Raw genomic sequence first — 24302 nt, forward strand, 5'->3', positions numbered from 1 at the left:
TAAATGTTATCAATTGCGGAGTAACCTTTCCGAAAACCTGCTTGATTCTCACTTATGACTTCACGACCATAAATCCACTTCTCCAATCTTGTCAACAAGACACTTACAAATATTTTGTAAATTGCATTAGTAAATGAAATCGCTCTGTAGTTCTCAGGATTATTGGGATCATTTTTCTTATACAATTGTAATTTCGAAGCTTTTTGAGAAATTGTTAATGAAGAGATTGGCTCCCATCATAAGTAGCAGGAATCTGATACCAGCCCATTAATTTGGTTTCAGGCAGAAGCACTCAACCCTGGACCAAGTACATAGAATCACTAATGTAATAGAGAATTCATTAGAGAAAAAATGTATATGCTCAGCAATCTTCCTTGATGTGGCACAGGCATTTGACAAAGTGTGGCATGAAGGACTGATCAATAAACTTCATAAAATTCTTCTCACTCAATTTGTAGAACTATTAAAACCCGTCTGGGTTCGTGATTGTAAAATTTTTGTTAAAAAAAGTGAACATTCTTGAACAAAAAGAATCATGAACGAAGATGACTTGAACGAATATAATAATTAGATCGTCAATGTGAATTTTTTCTTAATTTATTATTGCACAGTGCATTGGTTTTATTTACTGTATTTTCCTATCAGGTTTCATATTATTTCCCTTATTTGAAATTTATTATTGCGCAGTGCATTGATTTTATTGACTGTATTTTCCTATTAGGTTTCATATTATTTCCCTTATTTAAAATTTTGAACCTTATTTAAAATTTAAAATCTTGTCGTGTTTCACTTTTTTGTTCTTCTATTTTCTTTTCTTTTGGGTTATTGATGAATAATGAGTATAGCTTTGATGAGGTGATCGATTTGGAGTGTTTTGATACTATTGAGAGTGATGATATTTTTAGTTTTGAGCCCTATTTTCATATAGATGCAACAACAGATTCTATTGAAGCTTTTAATGTAATACAATTAAAATTAAATTTTACAGTAATCAAAAATGTTATCATCAGTCATCCACGTTTCCCTTAGAATTATTACATCGTAATTTATTTTACAGTTTTCTAAGACGTATACAAACTCATCAAAATTTTTCCCCAAACTCTGTATATTCATTAGGGATGGGTATCGATACATCGATGTTTAAAAACATCGATGCTTCGACATCAAACATCGATGTTTTTAACATCGATGTTTACTGTTCGATGTTTTTCACTTATCGATGGTTTTACCTAGACATCGGTCATCCGATATTTTTCTTAACTACAGAGTAAAAACAATTCTAATTTTTTTTAATTCAATTAAGGTTTTTTTTCTTTGAAGAGGATTATCTTGAGATGAAGAGGTTTTTTGTATCCTTCAGTCATGTCAATTTCAGAATCGCCATCATTAAAATGAAAACAAATTGTCTCAGCTGTGTGGAAAGTAATCTACTATCGAGAGTAGGCTCAACTCACACGCGACTCAGGTCGAGAAGAGACTTGACTCTAGTTGAGAGCATGTGTTTTCAAATGGTGACGTCGCGGAGACTAAAATCGACTGGTCTGAGTGTCACCATTTGGAAACACATGATCTCGACTAGAGTCGAGTCTCTTCTCGACCTGAGTCGCGTAAGTGTGAGTTGAGCCTAAAAGTAGACTCAAATCAATTCCATTCCCATGGAAATAAATCCTTAAGTAACGCACTTTCTAATGTCATAGTTTGCCTTGTCAGTTTTGGAATCATTTGAAGCAACGAGTGTTCACTTTTCAATATTCAGGAGCTGTCCAACTGTAATTAGCAAATATGCGGAATATCCGCAAAAAATAATTAACTATCAAAGTTTACTTTAGAAAATTCAGAATAAACTTGAAAATTACAATTTTCAATATATTTTCCAAGCTTCCAAATTGTATTTTCATTTTTGTCAAGGTATTATTCACAAAAATAATAATACATTATTCATGAAAATTTTAAATTCACAGAGGAGGTAAGTTAGGATGGAAGAGGAGATTAACCTTTTGCGCTCTTATATCCAGAAGCTGGATACTGCATTTCTCACTACAGCTCTGAACATAAAAGACGGGTGCCTGCACGTCAGCTCTCATATCCAGCATCGCTGGCTACCCTCTATTCCTGCTACAGCTCTCTTCAAAATTTCCATAATTTGCCGTACAGCTCTGCCACAGTAGAAACTATCAGAATCTATCAAACTGCAGTATTTTGTATTTAAATATTGAATTGTTATGTTAAATTTACAAAGCTCAATTTCACTTCATCGTATTGTTCATTTCATTTATTTCATGTTTTTTGATAAGCCCATACAAGAAAATCCCTATTTTTATTGAATACCTCTTATATAAGCTCATACAAATTTTCATTTTCTGGATTAAAAAGGTGTTTATAATAATTTTATAAATGAATTTTTCTGATAAATAAATCATTATTTATTCAAATTGCACATATTTTATGAAAATCTTCAATAATAGAGGTCGATTTGCATTAAAAAGCCTCATAGTTCTTCCTCAAGTCATCACTTGCTCAATTTCATCACTCTTATTTGGTAGCTATTATCACTCTAAAATAGTCTCATAGAAAAATTGGAAAATAATATATTTTCTAGTGACTAGTGATTGAGTAAATTAATCAAACTCTTCAACATAAAAGAATAATTCACTATGATGGGAAAAATTGTGTGTTTGTTTGAACTAAAGTAGGCATTGCTGTGCTACTGCACAACTTATGTTGTGCTATTGCATCCGTGCCACTGCACAACTTATGTTGTGCTATTGCATCTGTGCTACTGCACAACTTAGAACAGCTATTATGTTTGCTCAATCTTTCATACATGTTTTTATTTTTAATCACTAAATTAATAAAATAATATAATTAATATGAAAAAATTACGTTTATTTGCAATTATGTCAAGCAATGGTTATCATGAGTTGGAAAAAGCTTTTTTCAAACACATTTACAACATTTTACAATGAAAGAATTGATTGTATTGATTTATGTAGTTGTTCTGAACAAAAATCACAACTGAAGTCATCTGTCCCTTTCTTTTACATGTACATAAAAAAAGGAAATTAATTTTTACTATCTGAGTCACTCTAAGGATATAATAGTCTTCATAGTATCATCCATAAAAACGTAGGGTGATACACCGATGTTTAAAAACATCGATGTTTGAAAACATTGATGGATACTGTTCGATGTTTTTCACTTATCGATGTTTAAGGTGGAAAAACATCAATGTTCAAAACATTGATGTTTTGCCTTTCGATACCCATCCCTAGTTTTTATCCAATTTTTTGTTCTTTCAGGGCTTATAACTCTCCAACAATGCATCATAAAAACTTATTGGGACTTTTGATATGTTTACCTCCTTACTACCCTTAACAGAACTGTGGGGTCAAAAATTGTCTTCCAAACATTTCCCTCTATAACCTTTCCTTGACTGGACTATTTCATCTTGTTGAACTGTGTAATCTTGTTATCTTTCGCTTATAATTTGTGAATATTGTCAATTGGATTGAATCTGAATTTGAATTTTGCCGCCTTTATCCTATGCTACGCTGCACTTTCTATGTGATTTCGAATACGCGAGGTGTGTTTCCACTACACTAATGTTCAAAGTAGACTTAAATAAATAAAATAAATTTGAGTTCCATTCTATGCATATTTTCAATTGAGAGAACCATCATGTCAATCATCAATATCATACCCGTTCAAGAAGAACATATGCACTTCAACAACATAGGAGGCAATTCTTTGAGGAACGCCCCTCCTAAGATTTTCAATAGGTTGCCAATCAATATCAGAGAGAAGGATGGTGCAGATTTTAAGAAAGAATTTAAAAAATATTTCATTCCAATCAGCCCATATTGTATACAATACTTCCTAAACTGATTGTTGTAAATTATTATTTATATTGTGACACTATTTATATTGTATGAATGCAATGATAAATAAAGAACTATTTAATTTGATTTGATCATATTACTTCTGGGAATTAGGGGTGATTGGGACTGATTCTCGATTGGGAAACTTTTGGTTAATTTCGTCAATAGCCATTGGCAACACTGGTTTGTTATTTTCTGTAAACTCTTTATCTAGGCAAGTGCGCAAGTCAAGTCAACAGGTCAATCAATACCGAACACCTTTATCAAGGAGGATCGTTGCGTAGGCAAAACAATGTTTGGCTGTCTCCGCGCATTCTGGCCTGCGCTTCTTTTCGGCCATCTTCGTTTGACCAAGACATTGCACTTTCACTGCAGTCATAGCATTGAAATCTGTGCTAATGTGTTCTTTAATTGATTTTTAATTAAAAAAATTAAAGTTTTGATAAAAATTGAACCTGTTGTGCATTTGAATAAACAATCAGAAGTTCAAAGAAGATTCCAAGAGTGACTTTTCACAGATAATAATTCATAAATTTACTAATTTGTTCACTCTTGTTAAGGTCAAACTGTATATAGATGGATGGATAGGCCTTGATAAATGTCTTTTATTTACACTTAGATCGATAGATGAATAATTCTATTGTTCAGTTCAAGCATACAATACCAATTAAATACAATAAATAGAAGTTCCATCCAAATAATTCAAAAGTAACACAATAAAAAATTCTTAGGCCTAAGAGTTGATAGTTACTATCTTAAGGTGAAAACATCTTGATCTTATTGTAGGCACTTGTCGAACAGATTAAAAATAATGATCACAAATTCCATTCCTGGAAGAAAGTTTAGTAAGGAACACTAAGTAAGTATAGAAAGGAACACTAATATACTTATATCTAGAATAGTCTGCCAAAAATTTAATGTCCATAACAATTGTTATATGTTGTTTAATATACAGAGATATATTCATGTAATTGAATAAATATTGTATTGCAAAACTTATCTACTATTATATTTTTCCCATTAACAAATATTATGTTCAGAGTCACAGTATTGGTACTATATCATTCATAGTCATATTATTTCTTCTGAATTTCCATTCTCTGTTTATCAATCATTTTTGACATAATTCTACCAATAATCTATTCAGAGAATCAGGTTATTCATTGTGCATGAATTTATTCTGATATTACATAGAGCTTCAGTATCTAGTTATAGCATTATAGAAAACGAATAATGAACATATGGGATGAATAAACAGTAATCGAATGAGAAGTGAAGGCTTTATTTCAAGTGGAGCCTTTGGCATTTGTCTGTCTGTCTGTCTTTGCAATAATTATGCCTAAACCAAGGCCGAGCTATAGAAGTATAATTCAAATGTATCAACATTATAGCTCGGCCAAGCCTTGTTTGATTATAATGAATTATTAATTTGTAATGAATTTTGAATAGCCTCTCATTTTTTATACGGGAGCTGATTCACTCATTTATTCTGTAAAACCTTTTTTACTTTCCTTGCCCTATTACCATAGGTAAGGAAAGTATGGCTTTCCAAAAGAAATTAAGGTACCCCAATTTCAAGTTTTCTATACGTTACAAGTCCCCCTGAGTCCAAAAACATGATTTTTGAGTGTTGGTCTGTGTGTGTGTGTATGTGTGTATGTCTGTGAACACGATAACTCCATTCCTAATCAACCAATTGACATGAAATTTTAAACTTAAGGTCCTTATACCATGAGGATCCGACAATAAGAAATCCAATAAAATTCAATTCAAGATGGCGGAAAAAATGGCGGATAATTACTAAAAAACCAAGTTTTTCACATTTTTCTCGAAAACGAAAAAAACCATGTTTTTCACGTTTTTCTCGAAAATGGCTCTAACGATTTTCTTCAAATTTATACCATGGATAGCTATTTATAAGCCCTATCAACTGGCATAAGTCTCATTTAAGGGAAAATTTCAGGAGCTCCGTAATATTCTTGAGAAAAATGGCGGATAATGACTAAAAACCATGTTTTTCACGGTTTTCTCGAAAACGGCTCCAACGATTTCCTTAAAATTTATACCATGGATAGCTATTCATAAGCCCTATCAACTGACATGAGTCTCATTTCTGGGAAAATTCCAGGAGCTCCGTAATATTTTTGAGAAAAATGGCGGATAATGACTAAAAAGCCATGTTTTTCACAGCTTTCTCGAAAACGGCTCTAACGATTCTCTGCAAATTTATACCATGGATAGCTATTTATAAGCCCTATCAACTGGCACGAGTCTCATTTCTGCGAAAATTGCAGGAGCACCGTAATATTCTTGAGAAAAAACGCGGATAATAACAAAAAAATCCATGTTTTTCACGATTTTCTCAAAATAACTTGACCGATTTTTTTCAAATTCATATGACAGTTACTAAAAAACCATGTTTTTCACGATTTTCTCAAAAACGGCTCTAACGATTTTCCTCAAATCTATACCCTGTATAGTTATTTATTAGCTCTACCAACTGACATGAGTCTTTTTCCTGGGGTACTAATGGGGGTCCACCCAATCCTTGAGAAATGGACTTTGTAACCTCCTTCTCGTGCATGAGATAGGTAGGTACACGGTTTTTACTTTTTCTTCTTCCATATACCGTGGGTACGGTAGGTAGAGCAGTTTATAAAAAGAACACAGTCATAGTCAAGATATTTCATCTGTAGAACAGCTGTTTCGACGAATTTCAAAAAAAATCATCGAATTTCACAATTTACATAAAGGAAAAAGTACTCTCAAAACAATTGTATATACACATAATATACAGTAGTCTGATCGTAGTTGCAAACATGTTGCCGTCAATCGTCATTATGTTATTCCCCTAAATTATTCTCGTTTGATAATGAGGCTTATAGTTCAATGAGCAAGGAAAGTTGTGTGAGTGTACCACACCAGATTTTTTTTTTTTATATTACAATGTTTTAAATGAATACTGTACCATGCAGAATCGAAACATGTTCAATAATTTTTGAAGGTAAGTCAAGATTACAGTACAAACTACACCTATGTTCCTGATTGAATAACACAGAAGTATGTTAAATTTTAAACATGATATGAAAAGGCCGTCATCGATTGGACTAGACGCTGGCTTTATGATTCAGAGGCCCGGGTTCAAATCCATTGAGGACATAAACACAGGTTTGTAATCCCATCGACAAAACAAAATCACCTATATGGGTGATTTACTCCAGTCCAGTGTCAGCCATTGCATGTTTTGAACATTATCTGATTTTATTTGACCGACTTGGTAAATCCTAGCATTACTAACACTCAAAGACTTTCGTCAGAGTTGGAAACATATTTTATGTTTTGGTGAGTCTCCTTTTTTTCTTTTATCCTACATCATAATTCAAACATAAATCGTATTAGTATTACAAAGCATTCAACTAGTTTTAAAAAAATCATATGGCTTTTGTCAACATTAAGTTACTGTATTAATTCATCAATGCTTATGGTCTATTTTGAATCCTTTAGAACTATCGTAACGTGAAGTAAAAATATCCTGAGAATATTATTTCTCAGTGAGCACCTAGGGACTATAAGGAAGCTACATTCCAATCACTGCAATCCATACCGTAGCCTACAGTAGTTTTCCACAAATTGTTATCAGTGAGAAGTCAGTGGTATTCGAGTTTTATAAGTATATAAATAATAACATTGGTATTATCAGTTTTGTCCAAATACTTACTTTCAACTAGAGCCATTGATAATAACTTATTCATTTGTAAATAATGATGAGAAAATGCATAAATTGGAATGACATAATTTGAACTATGGTCAATCCAAGATGGCTAGCGCGGGAAAAAAGTGGTGTCAGAGTGTACCAATGCGATAGCCTATTGTTTCCTCTCCACGATCCTCCTTGTACTTTTTGTTATTTCTTCATCTAGGCAAGTGCGCAAGTCAAGGCAACAGGTCGATCAATACTGAAACCGACTGAACTGAACACTATTAAAGTGATCCAAGTATCAACAAGTACTATTTCATAGGTTATCCGGCTTATCTGCACATTATGGCTATGGCAGAATCTAAGAATCAAGGTGAAGATCTTCTTGACGAGTTGGAGTTGATGGAGAAGCTGGAACTATTTACAAAGTCTGAAATCAAGTAAGTAATTCTGTATCGTATTTCTCTGTTCTATGATTCAAGTATATGATCACATTTGTACACTTATTTGCTTGCATTTGTGTCTTGGGTACAGTTCATAGAGTCCTATAAGCCTATAGTCCGAGAGATATTACTTTTCACACGGCTCTCTCTCGAAGACAGAGAGGCCCGTTAGCCTTAACTATTTCCTTCACAAATAATTCCCACTACCTAACAGTATCCTCCCTACTATTGTGTCAGTATCCAATTGTTTGCAGCATGCTAAGTCCTCCACTTGCCTGTCAATGCTACAAACTATAGAAGGAGGAACCTTTAATACCTTCTGCTTCATCCATTACCCACACTTATGGGATCGATGGCGTCATAGAGTTCGATTTCAATATACACAATAACACAAAAACTATTCAGATAGCAGATAAAACAGTAACCACTTTTTAAAAAAAGTTCAGATCATCACTCATAAATTCATTCACGGCCTCATCCAACTGCTTCACACCAGGAGGCAGCTTGTTGAAGAATTTCAGTGCAGAAACTCTATAGCTGGCCTGTGAATGGTAAAGACGTCTCCTGGGGACATCCAGCAGCTCGCGGTGCCTGGTGTTGTGGTTGTAAACGTCACTTCGGGCAGCCAGAGTATGCTGTATCCTCTTGACATACACCAAGCCCAGGAGGATGTAATGACTGAAGACCGTCAGCACACCAAGGAAGTCTAATGTGACCTAACCAAGCCTTATCCGATGAAAACTGAGCAAGCCTTACCTAAACTAGCCCTAACTAACCCCAAGTAAGACTGATATAAACAATTCCAATCTAATATTATCTTACCTAACCTAATCCAACCAAGCTGAACTTGATAGTAACCTAGTCACACTAACCATGTCTAAGCTAACCAAGCCTAATGTGATAGTTGAACTAGGCTAGGTAAGGCTTCGTTGTCCACCAAGCTTGTGCAAGCTTACATGCAAAAGCTGTGTTGTCACACTGGATGCAAGCAAGTACAAGTTCATTATCAAATTCATTGATTCCAAAATTTTAGAAAAGTTGTCTTTCCATGAATGTGCATGGTAACGGTTTTCTCCATTTTTATTTACAGAACAATTAAAAAGAAGAGAGAGGAGTTCGAAACCAAGTTGGCTCGTCACTCAAGTAATAAAGAGGATGTTCTCCAGTACATTGAGAGCGAGGTAGCAATACTCAAGACGGTTCGATCTCGAAAATTGGTAAGTTGTGATTTATTTATTCAATTTTAGTGGTAAGGTGCGTACTGACTTATGCGCCACGAACATGAGAAAAGCGAAATACTCATCACTGATGAAAAGCGAAATGCATTTTTAGATAACATACTAAACGTACTACATTCATACTACTACTTCATTGAATTGGAGAAAACTTTCTATTCAGTGTTTGAAAAAGAATCAGAATGCAATTTGCATAATTACACTGGTTGAATTTTATTTTTCAATTCATCATCTAGGTCGCACATCTGGTACTTTTTCCAGTGATTATTCCGGTAAAGCTTTGATTTTTTTGAAATAATTTAATTGTTTTGAGGTAGAGTAGCCCAATAATTTGATTGTTATAATTTACATAGCCTTCATGAAGTTTAAATAGTTTCACCATCTATTTTATTTCTTGAAGCTGTATCCATTTGTTTAAATACTGCATTTTGTCTTGATATATAAGTGGAGTTGGGTGGATGCTTAAAATAGTTATTGAATTTAAGTTGATAATAATCCTTATGATTCATAATACATGATATACTTCAAACTTTCCTTAGCCAATCTATTCCATCAAAATTCATAATCATTTATTAATCAATCAATTATTCCATTCTCAAAACAAATTTATTTTCATTCAAAATACAGTTCACAAACATTAATATAAATCACTTTTTTATGGAAAAATTAGCATCCGCAAAAAAAGAACCTGAGCGCGGATGCGAATTCCAACATCATAATTATTTTTATTCTTGCTTTTTTAATCTAGTGTGTAAACGAATATTTTTTGTCATTAATTTATTTTTATAATTTGCAGGTATTTTATTTATCAAATTTGATCTAAAATCTTTTAAAGGTTATAATATTTCTCCATATAAGGCAACTATCTATTACGTACTTAATTTGGTAATTTGGATTGATTGATTGTAAAGAACAAGTACTACCTATTAATCCATCAAGTATCTGTTAAATTTCTTCCGTAAATCTGAAATTGATGCATTATTTTAGATCATAATTACTGTATTGATAAGTGCCCCACTCAGGATCTGGGGCTTCTGTATCAAGGTCTGTAGTTAAGTAAACGGAACACGTGACTCCCTTTCTAAAAAGATTTATTGTTAAGACAAACGGGCATAGTGACTGCCCAAAATACACAAATGAGACAAATAATCTTAATTACTAGAGCTTATATACTATTCCAAGTGCTGTGTCAGCTACTACACAACAAAAATGGGTATAAATTTTCCCTCCCCAAGTTTGGAGCTGTCCTCAGCGACCAAAAACTGATAAGACCCAAAATTCAAAAACTGGATAAAACAATATAACATAATACTCAACTAAGTTATCAATACATACTAATACAAAAGTTTAAGAACAATTTTTCAAGTAGGAGTTTTGGTTGGGAGGTACGGTCCGCCTAAGTTACAAGCTATTTTTTTCTTATCGGGAATATTTCGATTACAAAATTTCAATGAGATTTTACATTTGTAATAAATAACTACAACTATTATCAACAGCATAAAAAGTCCAATTGGGATAAGAATATAATGAAGTGGGTAATTGCTTTCAGCTGTAAAATCGTCTATAATTTCTAGTGGTTGTATATTTAGATTAGCTTTATGGATCAAGTCGAAAGATAGATTTGTATGCATAGTGTTTTGGCAGGATGTTGTGAGGGTAACGATACAATGCTTTCCCAATAAATGTATGGTTATAAAAAATTAAACAGCTTTTCTGATTCTTCAAGGTTCAATATTTTATCGTCGTCTACTATCTGAATTTGTTCATTTGAACTGTCTACTGAATGAATTGTCACAAGGCTGTCAGTGTCATTATGAATTGGTAAAGCATTGTCGTCAATTTCTTTAGTTGGTTGATGAGTATTGAATCGAGTTAAAGCATTCGCGATGTCATCAAGATAACCATTAGGATCATCTATCGGTGGTGGGTCATCGTTACTATTCAACTGAATCAAATCGTCTACGTTTATGTCTTCAAAGCCATGAAAGGGTAGGTCTTCGTTGCCGAAGACTAAAAAGTCATTATCATCGTTGTCCATTACCCTTTGTAGCCTAGGTATAAATATTTTTTTGATTTTTATGAATATTCTTGGTTTTTATGGTACATTTATGACTTAATATTACAAAAATTACGTTTTTTCATTTTTTTTCAATTTTTTTCATGCATTTATCAATCCGGGACTCATGCGTCCCGACAGGCATCTACGGGTAGAAATATGGAACATGAATTTGTAATCAGCTTTACTTACCAAGGTTATTATAATTCATATATTTCGCTCCTTATCCATTATGCAGCTCAAGTAGGGGATTCGTAAGTGATTCATATTATTGTTGATGGAATAATTAAATTTATTTTATGTGTTGAAAAGTATTATAAAAATTTATTGAATGTCAAAAACATTCAAGAAAATATGACGAACTTATAAAACACTGAACTAGCCAACCATCTACCTAACTAACTAACTAATCAAGTAAATAATGGAAACGTGAATAACTAAACTAACTAACTAACTAACTGAATCATAGAATAATATAGAAACAAGAAAATGGTTGACTATTCCTCAGTTCAAAATTTTATATTATGATATGCAGCAAAACATTCTTTTTTATCATTGCAGCAGAGATAGACTTTGCAAAGAGAGCAGATCGATGTAGGTTTCAATTCAATCCCTTTCATGCTGCACATTTCACAGCGGCCACGACCACAATTGAATTTGGGCCAATGAGCTCCCAAATTTCCCAGCCGGACATCCTTCAACGTTGAATAACCAGATTTGCGCCTCTTTGCTGGTCCTGATCCTGATGTTCCTGGTGCAGCTGAACGTTTGCTTGATTTTTTAGTCTTTTTGTTGGTAATCAGCCCCATTGCTACCTGCCGGCGGACATCCAATACACTTTTCTTCCCATGCATTTCGAATACAATGTCAAGCAATCCGAAAAAAATTCTGTGCCACCATTTCTTCGATTTTCGGTTGACACCGTATAGTATTCTATATCTGTCAGCTTGAGCTACACCTCCCATGTATTTATTGTTATCTGCCACAACAGTTGGGCAAGGCACATTTTTTTTTTTGGTTCCATCTTGTTGTGTCCTCTTGATCTTTGTAACCTCTGTGCCATGATAATTAGAAATGAAATTTATTGGCTTGCTATGATGCCACTTGAAGAAGGATATTCCCATTTCTGACACTCTGTAGTCATGGTCTCCACGTTTCAATTCTTTGTCAGGTGTCATTTTCTCTGGTACACCCCTCCGATTTTGGCGGATTGTACCAAATGCCAACATTTTTTCGGATTTCAATTTTTCTACTAACCCTACCGCTATCCTCCAAACAGTCAGAACACTCCAATTTTCGGCTCAATCATTTGAGCATCGTTTGTGCACGAATGTGCACGTACATGTAATGTTTGTGCACACTTTTTAAGCAAGGAAATGGGTCATCACAGGAGTAAGGTATAGTAGTGTGGGTAAGGGGGGCTGGGGAAATGCTATCCCCCAAACAGTCAGAACACTCCAATTTTCGGCTCAGTCATTTGTGCATCGTTTGTACACGTACATGTAACGTTTGTGCACACTTTTTAAGCAAGGAAATGGACCGTTGCAGGAGTGAGGTATAATACAACGGTCAAGGGGGGCTGGGGGAAATGCTATCCCCCAAACCGTCAAAACACTCCAATTTTCGACTCAATCGTTTGTTGTTAGTTTGTGCACGAATGTGGCTGGATCAGCAACAAAAATTATCATCCAATGTCATACTTCTTTATATTGTACTATGTATGTCTAGAAATATATAAGGAATGAGACAATAGCACTACAATAGCAATAATAATAATTAATAATCAATCATGAGATATTTTCTTATAGACAGTGAGTTTTTGATATGTTTACCTCCTCACTTCCTGAAACAGAACTGTGAGTTAAAAAATTTTCTTCTAAATTTTTTTCCTCTCTAACCCTTCCTTGACTCTACTAATTGTTACTGATATTTTTTTGCTTCAGATATTGAAATCTCATAAATATCGATGGAAAACTATCACTATTTTTAAATATCGATTTTCTGATACTCATCCAAAATGCTTAGACATCAATTTCAATCTGTTTATTAACAAAATGAACAGATTTGGTAATCTGTTGATTGAATGTAATATAAAAAACTGACCCAATTTTTATGTAAGAGAGATGCATACAGAATGGGTGAAAAGTCCGAGAACGGCTCAATATCTCATTCACAAAGGTAATTGGATGGTAAATGTGATTGGGGATCCTACTCAAATCTAAAATACTACTTTTTTATTACTTTAAAAATCTGGTCCACCATATTGAATACAACTTCTTTTTTTTAATAGGAAGGCTGTCATGCGATACATGATTTCAATACATAATTTCAAGACAAAATGAATGACTAAAACCGCACATCAATATCTCAAACCGTTGAGAAGATATTCACATTTTTAATCAATACCATGGAAAACGGAAATAAAATCAAATAAGAGTGGTATTGATTAATATTGTGAATATCTTCAAAATGGTGGATCCAAGATGGCAGACCAGATTTTCAAAGTCATAATAAAGTAGTATGTTCAATTTGAGAAGGATTCCCAGTCACACCCACCTTGGAATCAAATTTTTTATGAGATACTAAGCCGTTCTCATACTTTCTTCTCTCCTTTCTGCTTTGATTACCGTAATAATTTGAATGTCTTCGAAACTATTTGAGATATCGATATGTGGTTTTTGGCGTTCACTTTTTCTTGATATTCCGTTACAAAATCATGTATCGCATGACCACCTTCCTATTTAAAAAAAAATAAAGTTGCATTCAAAATGGTAGATCCAAGATGACGAAAAAAGCTAAACTAAAAGTTTTTTTTGTAATTTTTAGTAAATTGAATAACTTTCTCAAAACTTGATATTTTCAGAAAATTTTTTGTTTTACTATATCAACAATACCATGAAGAATCTATCCTCTGAATCTCATGGATTTATCTCTTACCGAACTTGAAATGTTCTGTACCAAAAATTTAAACTTTAGGCGCTCATATCTCAAAAAGTAATGTTCGGAAAAAAATGTTTTCCTCAGAAAACTTTTTCATTTTGATAGCTTGATAGTACAAAAATCGAAAATCTTTGAAAAATAACACTAGTAGAAAGTTTAATAATGCAGAGAACTCCGTTGCGTGAGAATCGAGTGAGTTGGGACCACCGTGCTTGGCTCGATTTTTCAATTTGCAATTTCCTTGTGCTTAAAAACCTCGATTTCTTTGCTCCTTCTCCGCCAAAACTCATTTACACCTTTCTTCCAGATAATAAAATAATTATTATAATAAATAATATTAAATAACATTTCTATATTCAAAGCTATATATTAATACACGTTATTATAAAAATTATTACTTGATCATGAAATGTACAATACAATCTTCTCTTTCATTTACTGTAAATGATTCATGAAATAAATATGTTCATAATTTGAGATTCGATTGTTAAAAAAATCCGGAAATTGAAGATATTTTCCTCATATTCACGGTTTTGGCAGTTCTATGAAAGGAAAACGTTATTCAAGATGAATTTTAGGTAACTGAGCTCGTAGAGGATAATATTATCCACAATTTGGAATCAATCGTGAGTTTCTATGATGTATTAGACTCGAAGATGTATTAGACTGAAGCATTTTACAAGATATGCAGCTTTGAATATAGAAATTGACCATTTTTTGTGTGTTGGAATATGGGCTCAAGCACACTCAACAATAAATTTCCATTTTTATCATTGCAACTTATATCATTGTGCAAAATATCACTGTGAGGACAATATAGATGGTGATAATAGATGAAGGTTTATATTAGGTGTTTTTCACAATACAAGGGGCATTGTTGACAGGTGTACCTGGGAATCTGTATGAGATAGAGCGCTCTATTTATTCTCAGGTTGTAGAGCACAAAATTACGCCCAGGATTTTGAATTTCACATCTTGATTCTAACAATCGGGATATAAAGTTGATCAAATACTAAATATCATCGAGATGGTTTTTTTTTAAATTCCACTCATTTTTAAAAAATCATAACTCAGTACTTATTGGAGATAGAGAGTTCTAAATGATCTCATTTCATTCAGAATTTCATGATCTTGAAAAAGGCAAGAGCAAATTTTTCTGTCCGATCACTGGATTTTGCAGAAATAGCTGAAAACTGGAAAATGAACCGAAAATACGAGGTTTTTGGGCCATCCTGTATATAGCACAAGGAAATTTCGCATGAAGAATTTGGTTCTGGACTTTCAATGAATAACATAAATAATGAATTAAAAAATCAGAACTACAATGAAAATTGCAAGCACACCCCCTTTTTTATGTCTATATTGACTGGTCTATTTTCATACATTCATTGCCTGGACTAGCAGATTAATTTTTTTAATATTGTTTTTGAGTGATCTTTAATAGTGAGGTCCACGTTATAATGGCAGTGAAGAAAGATAGGAGAAAAACGTTGCCAAGTCTCTCCATTTTGCCACTGAGTGTACACAGCTGTTACTCAATTCATCGCATTAAATTTGATCTAATAATAATTATCATTTTCTTGATAAAATAATCAATTTAATGTCAAATTAATCAAGAATATATTTTCTCATAATTTGATTCAAAAAATTTCTTCCATAACTGAGATCATATTTCATTTTTATACAAACCTGAAATGGCAACTAATTTAAAAAGCCAATCTGAATTTCAAAACAACAGAAATTAAGTTATTTGGTAGGCATTCTATTCCAATTTCTTTCAATAATAGGATGGGCAAGTTAAATTGTCGGTTCCGGCTGAAGTATAACAGTCATAAGGCCCATTGACGGCCTAAATGGTATATTTAGGCTACACTAACATTACCATAGTATGGCCATGAGAGCTTTTTTCCCGCCGCCGCCATAAAGATTCCAAATATTTGAATAAATTTTGTAATGTAGCTTGAAGGGGATTGTAAGTAAAATTGCTTGTCTTTACTTATTAAAGCATATTTTACTTATTCCTTTATAATGTCTTACAAGTTGTTTTTATATTCCATATATAGTTTTGGAACTTGAAATAGTAAATGGTAGATAATAGCGAGTAAGAATGAAAGGTAACGTAATCTGAAAGCTGAATCTCCAAAAAATTACCAATCAAATTTTGAAATATATCGTGATATTGTAGTTGGGGATATAAATAGGCAGTTAGTTTTATTAGTTTACAGCCGAGAAGTCTGACGAAATTATTATAAAGCACAACATGAATATAAACTGTGGAAGAGCCAACTGTTCTAGCCAACTGTTCTAGCCATAGTACTACTTTATGAATTACGCAAACATAAGTAATTCAAAAAGAAAAGACATGATAGCTGAAGACTTGTTTTATCGATTTCCATCACATTTTCCTGAAAAACTCCTTCCCTGGGGGCGGCAAGGAACCTGGTTTAATACAATCTTCAGTAATAGGGTAATATGGTAATAGGGCAAGGAAAGTAAAAATGAACACTAGAATATGAATTTCAAGCACCAATGTATTAGTGACTGGACTATAGATCCTAGCGCCAAATTATTTGATTAAAATAACTAGCTCCACGTATAAGTAGATTGGATTCAGTTCAGTATTGATGACTGCACATAAGGCGAAAGTACTTGCACAATCTTGCACATATTGCAGTGTTATCTTATAAAATTGGAGTGTTCTAACTGTTTGGGGGACAGCATTTCCCCTGCCCCCCATGACCACTCTACTGTACCTTACTCCTGCAACGACCCAATTCCTTGCTTAAAAAGTGTGCACAAACGTTACATGTACGTGTACATTCGTGCACAAACGATGCACAAACTAAAATTGGAGTGTTCTGACTGTTTGGGGGATAGCATTTCCCCAGCCCCCCTTGCCCACTTCACTATACCTCACTCCTGTGATAACCCATTTCCTTGCTTAAAAAGTGTGCACAAACGTTACATGTACGTGCACATTCGTGCACGAACGATGTGTAATGCTCAAATCGCAATTACGCTAAGTGGGGGGGCCAGTGAAATGTACGTATTGTCCTGTCACCAGCTGGCTCAGATCCCGGTCGTGTGTATATTATATATCCTTCTAAAAGAATCAACAATTATTTGTTGAAGCACCGCCGATTTATCAAGTTACATCACATTATTATATTATCGTTATTCTAATTGCATTCTATATTTATTCTCATTGATTAATTATTTATACTTTGTGAAATTCATTAAATAACTAGCATTATCGTCATTTAATGTAAATTAGTGTATAAGCCAGTAAATATTGTAACATACATAAATAAAGAAATTTAATCTAATCTAATCTTTGAATAGTAGACTTGAGATGCGCGTGAACACTAGCGTCAGGTGTTCAATTTTCATAACGGCAAGGAAAGTTGTGTGAGTGCGCCACACCAGATTTTTTTAGTAGCTGTGTTGTGATGAATGATAGAAACATAATCACGTTCACTGCTGGGGGACACAAGCATGTGTGATCACATACACCATACACCACACACCACGCTCAATGTCTGAACACCAGTCATTCTCGATGCCAAATTTGTAAAATGAATGGTGCAACTCGGCGAGAAAACAAGTGTCACTTAGGTGTGTTAGACATCTTTACAGACCGCATACAGAAATTGTAGCTTCATCAAGTAATATATCACTGTGAAGGAATTAAAATAGAGCTTGCTGGTTTCAGTAACACACATCTGTGCCGCTGGTCCATTTTAATAGTCAGACTGGTGCATATATATTGGAGGAATTATTTTTGTATCATGGCAGTGAACGTGTTCAACAACATAGGATTTGAATAAAATATCAAATGAAAAACTAGTTCCGGTTGCTACGTCATTGTCTATTTATACTAAAAGCTTAAAAGTTTAGCGGCAGAATATATATGGCTCCATTTATACTATATGCAGTAATTATTACTTTCAAGATTTCAGTAACGTAGCGACCAAAATCAGTTTCTGAATTTTTATTTGTGTGACAATTTCAAAGTTGTCTTATTTAATACTTTACATATATATCTCTCTCGCAGTGTCAAAAGTAATATCTTTCTGACATTCGGTATGTTATTGACCTTGGGTATTAGGTATGTCAATACATTTCTTTTTAATTGTTTGGTTTGTAGGAGATACAACTTCTAATTTTGTTGGGCCATGTCTCATTGTAAATGTAAATTCAGTTATCCCTTGATAATAATACAAAATGTGTATCCAGCATTTTTGCTAGGGTGATTTACCGGTAGTAGTGCAAATTATTTTTATGGTTTTACAATTAATGAATGGTACATTTTCAAACTTCTTCGTTCTGTCAGAATATCCCGAATAGTTTTGAACAATTCATATAGTTTTGATTTTTTCCTGAATAATTATTATAATAATTGCAATATTATAATTGACTAACTCACCCTTTTTCTTGATTATCTATATCTATTGGTAATTCTAGATCTTCTGGTTTCATTAATATCTATTAGTTTTATTAGTATAAATAATATAAAATCAATAAAATAAATTTTAAATGTTGAATAATGTTCGGATTATTTTACAAAATTCAGGAATATAAGAAGTTTTGGCAACTCTATGGTTTCTAGAGTCCGGCAAAGTTGACATTGCTGTTCAAACTTCGCCAAGACATAAGTCATTCAATTTTATTACTTCGAATGAATGAATTATTTTTCGAGGGATAACTGAGTTCATGTACAAACACTCACACATACGCCTTTCAACTGGATCTTTAATGCTTACAGGAAAAAGAATTGCCGTCAAACAAATCCACTATCGAGTATGCTATCGCTAATCGTGTCAAAAATTTGTTCAATGATGCTATACGAAGATATTCCGACGATGTTAAAATTTGGATATCCTACGTCAACTTCTGCAAGCAAATTGTAAGTTGTAAACTCTTCATAATTTTTCAAATGATAAAAAATTATAAAAATAAATTGATAAAATTTAAAAAGTCCTTAGCGCTACAGCTCATTCAGAGCCTCGACCTCCTTCAAATAGCCTCTCCACTCGTCGTTTTTATCGGCAGCCTTACGTCTCCATCCCCTGATACCCAGCAATGATTATTGGAGAAATTCTAGATATGTTCATTGTGCTCTATTTTATGTACGATGTACGAAGTTCTACCATGGCCTATATTATTAGGTTCTTTTGCTTTCTACTGGCAAATATTGTGTATAATGCTATGCTCATTGTTGTGATTTTTTCGAAGTCGTGCTATGTCCTATACTATCAAGCTCTATGAAGTAGCAATATTCATAGAAATATTTATTATATTGTGCACAAGTATCAGATATCCATTTCATTCGTCGATCATTGATGATTTTGCAGGGTTTACATTCGTCTGGTAGTGAGGTGTTCCAGCAAATGTTGAAGTATCATGGCGACAAGGCGGGTGTCTACGTTCTTGCCGCCAACTGGGAACTGGAGGAGTGCAAAAACATCGAAAAGGCGCGCAACCACTTACAGACCGGATTGCATATTCACAACGACTGTGACAAACTTTACATTCACCTTTTTCGTCTCGAATTGAAATCCATCAGTATAAAAGTGAATGAGGAACTAAAGAGTGAAGGTGAATTGCTACACAGCTACATTTTTTTGTGATATAATTAATTTTTAAATCCGAAAGTTGTTCACATTTTGAATTTGTGATCGATATGAGATTACATTCCGAACAATACTGTGCATTTAATAATTTACATATTCAACTATACTGCATTTCATGAACCAAAGTCAAAGTTCTTGAGACATGAACTGCATTACAGTTTCGATTTAAGTATAAAATATTTTGAAGTTCGAGGCTCATTCATAGCTAGTTAGTCCTTTCAAAAAAAAATTCATAAACTATATTAATTATTAGTCATTACTGTAGAGTCAAGAGTAAACTGTATTTACTGTCAAGTGAAAATAGTTGCATAATGAAGAGGTTTTATTTATATAAATTGGACTTATAGTCCAGTCAATATAGACATGAAAAAGGGGTGTGCTTGCAATTTATATTGTAGTTCTGATTTTTTTATATATATTGTTTGGATACATAAGAGAAGTCCAGATCCAATTTTTTCATGCAAAATTATCTTGTGCTAGACATAGGATGTCCTAAAATACGAGGTTCTTATGCCAACCTGTATCTAGCACAAGGAAATCTTGCATTAAAAAATTGGTTCTGAACTTCTCTTATGTATCCAAACAATATTTTTTAAAATCAAAACGTCAATACAAATTTCGAGCACATCCCCTTTTTCATGTCTATATTGACTGGACTATAAGTTTAATTTATGTAAATAAAACTTCTCTATTATGCAACAATTTTCACTTGACAGCAAATACAGTTTACTATTGAGTCTACAGTATCGACTAATAAATATAGGTTATGAGTTTTTTTATTTTGAAAGGACTAACTAGCTAAATACAGAAAAATTAATTTCCTCATTCAATGGGAGAAAATATTCCATTGTAATCAGGATGTTCTTCATCCAGATGTTGGTTTATCGATACAAATTTTGTAACTTTGAGTTGCTATGAATTATTATTATGTTATTTGTTGTTCAAACAAAGTGGTCGTTGATTGAAATTAATAGTTCACTCTAAAAAGCTAATTTAATACTTTTATTTAGGACAGTTAAAAAAGGAAAATTCAATAGTTTAGATTATTTCTAGATTTTCAATATACTCATTTATTTTATTTTTGTATTATTTATTAGTATCTTCAAATGTGAATATCGTTGAGATATCGATGTGCGGCTCTCGCCATTCTTTTTCATAAATTCTGCGTTGAAACCATGTATCACATGACCATCTTCCTTCCCATTTGAATAGATTAACTTGGATCCAAGATAACAGATAAGATTCTTGAAGCCACAGAAAAGCAGTTTTTCAATTAAAATAGGATCCCCAATCAAACCTTTTGTTGAATCATCCATGTGATAGAAATATTAAGCTCTTGCCACACATATGTCTCACACTGTATAATATATATGTTACACATATTGTTACCAGATTACCAAGTACTCTGTTACTCTCTCCCACTCACATACCTCCAGCCTTCCATTCTAGGCCTCTTTGTTTGTTGTCCTTGTCACTCGCCTTTCAAAACGTGGACCTTTCAAATCTGGATTTTTTGAAACTGAGAAGCCTTTACTATCAATAATGTTTTTTAGCACTACAGCCCTATAGGAGCTTTGGCCCCCTCCACTCTTCTCGGTCCTCTGTCATTCGTTTCCATCCTCTACATCCCATTTTTTGGAGATCGTCTCAAAAATTGATTTAATTTGTTATTATTAAATTGTATGAGACTCAATTATCACTGCTCCCACTATGAAATTCCCATTTCACTGCTCCCACTATGAAATTCCCATTTCACTGCTCCCACTATGAAATTCCCATTTCACTGCTCCCACTATGAAATTCCCATTTCACTGCTCCCACTATGAAATTCCCATTTCACTGCTCCCACTATGAAATTCCCATTTCACTGCTCCCACTATGAAATTCCCATTTCACTGCTCCCACTATGAAATTCCCATTTCACTGCTCCCACTATGAATTCCCATTTCACTGCTCCCACTATGAAATTCCCATTTCACTGCTCCCACTATGAAATTCCCATTTCACTGCTCCCACTATGAAATTCCCATTTCACTGCTCCCACTATGAAATTCCCATTTCACTGCTCTCACTATGAAATCAATTCATCCTCCCACCTTATTTTCGGTCTTCCTTCCTTATTCTCTTCCTTCTTGAATGTAGCCTCTCCTTGAATATCATTTTAGGCATTCTGTTCTCATTCATTCTACATGTGTATGTCCAAACCACCTAAACCGTTGAATTGGTTTAGCTCTGAATTGGTTATTCTCCAATATTCCTCTCCTTCTTTAACTGGACTATAATAATATTCATTTTTTAAAACACATTCACATGAAAATACTAGAAAACTATTTATGTTTCAAAAACAACCACCTTCCAGAATGTTCGACATTGTCTTTTATTTGGGAAGGACTAGTGCGTGTTAATGGCTCAAATATCAATGATTGATTCTAGATAAATCCACGCCCAATCCAGATGAATCGATCTACGCTCCCCTTGATGCTATCTACGACATTGCTGTCAGAAAAATTAACAATGTGCAAATCATGGTTCAGCTGTTGGAACGCGCTAAGCCCTACGAATTCACCGCCAATCTCCAGAACAAAATCGTAGCGTGAGTAATGAAAATACTATTCCTTAAAATATTGAAAGCTGATGGTTAGGTAGAGAGGTGAGTATGTACTTCTTATTTATGAACCAAACTTGAAAAACTCTTTAACCATCGAAATGTTTCCCATTTATCTATGATCAGGGATTTGATCACTTTCGATAATGATCCATTCGTTCCAGCATTAAACAAATATCAAATAGCTCAAATGATGCTTTGAGATTAAATGTATACTCTATTCTACTGATTGGACTGAGCGCTAAGTAACATCAATGATGACAGTTGATGCTACTCAACCCCAGTGTGAAGTGTGACCCAGCCCTGATTATGATCATTTTATTATAAGTAGTTGTTTGAAATTCAATACTGATAGCACCAGAATGTCCAGAAATAACAAATTGTCTCAAATTAGATATTCAAAAGAATGGGGCCTGGTGATCTTTTTGGCCAGCAAAACATTATTTCTGACCCTGAGTATTGGCCAGGATGTTCTTGAGGGACTGACCTAGAATCCTCTAGAGAGGATTTGGTTCTTGCTGAGTATGATGCCCACATGAGCTCTAGATATGTGCTTGTGGGAGTGAGAATAGCGTTTGACTCAATAGATCGAAATAAACAGCTAATAAACTTGAAGCAATAGGTTTAAAAAAATAATTCTCCAAACTGGTTTAAAAGCTATTTTGAGGATAGAAAATAAAAATGTCCATTGAATGGTGTGGACAGTGGTTTGACCGGGGTTGATTATGGTGTTGTGCAGGGAAATACCTTTTGGGTCCACTACTCTATTTGATTTATATCAATAATATTTTCGAAGTTGAACCTACATGGACATGGTCAGCTGTACTTTTTGCCGATGATACCGCACAGGTGTTTTCTTGGAATGAGACTTTCAACAGAGCTTCTGTAGACCTAGTAAAGTTGAGAAACTGGTTCGACAATAACATCTTGTCAATAAATATTGGAAAAACAAGTGTTTTCCTGGTTTTCTACGAAACATCCCTGGACCCATGGAGCTATACATGTGATGGCTGTCACTGGGCACGCATTTGGGCAGCTAGATTATGACTTGCATTCTGGGTGCTGGTCACTCCAAATCCGTTTATCATGCTTGTGTGCGGACGCTGCTTCAGTATATTACAATATTAGTATTACATTTAAAAATGTTTACACTTGCAATGATGTTTATAATTTAGTTTGTAATGTATTTATTTCTGAATAAAATTGAATTGAATTATGTTTATTTACTTTTTCTCTTGTAGTGATATGCAGGAGAAGTTCCCCAAAGAAGAAGTCACTTGGGATACTGTAGCCAAAATGGCTCTGTATAATACTAATAACAAGGAGAAATCTTCTGCAAAAGAAAGATTAAGGTAAATTTTCATTAAGTTCGAAAACGCAATCAAAATTAGTTGTTTTAGACTCTTTTTATTCTATCATTTCAATGACGTAATTATAAACTATTTCAAGAACTGTATTTTTGCATAACAGGATATTATCGGTTATCAATAACTAATTAGAATGTTTGTAGTAATGTGGTTGGATCAGCACAGCAATCTAGGCTTGAATTCGTCTATTAAGACAGCCCTAAAATATTATACGATTAGTGCAAACCAGCCCAAATCTCACCAAAATAGCTTTTTGAAGAAATTTTAAAAAATTGAGATATTTTTGTGTTATGAGCAGAGAGAACCCGCAACAGTAGGCCTACACTGCAGCTGGAACCAAAGTTACGAGCGTATGGTACTCTTGTTTAATTGGCGCTGTGCTATAAACAATATAATTAATAACATAACTATTTATCTGCTTAAAAATAATTTTCTGCTGGTTCAAAAA

At 33.6% G+C, this 24302-nt stretch overlaps 1 protein-coding gene across 1 annotated transcript in view; it reads left to right on the forward strand.

Moving 5' to 3' along the window:
• Nucleotides 1-7804: 7804 nt before the first annotated feature.
• Nucleotides 7805-24302, forward strand: part of LOC111053269 (U3 small nucleolar RNA-associated protein 6 homolog) — a 29766-nt gene continuing 13268 nt past the window's right edge. The window contains exons 1-6 of the mRNA XM_022340118.2: nt 7805-8015; nt 9109-9235; nt 19015-19155; nt 19604-19847; nt 22316-22475; nt 23729-23839. Coding sequence (XP_022195810.1) covers nt 7921-8015; nt 9109-9235; nt 19015-19155; nt 19604-19847; nt 22316-22475; nt 23729-23839 — 878 coding nt within the window. The 5' untranslated portion in view covers nt 7805-7920. The remainder of the gene's footprint in view (nt 8016-9108; nt 9236-19014; nt 19156-19603; nt 19848-22315; nt 22476-23728; nt 23840-24302) is intronic.

The sequence above is a fragment of the Nilaparvata lugens genome, chromosome X (genome assembly GCF_014356525.2).
Source record: "Nilaparvata lugens isolate BPH chromosome X, ASM1435652v1, whole genome shotgun sequence".
In the NCBI taxonomy this organism is placed as follows: Eukaryota; Metazoa; Arthropoda; class Insecta; order Hemiptera; family Delphacidae; genus Nilaparvata; species Nilaparvata lugens.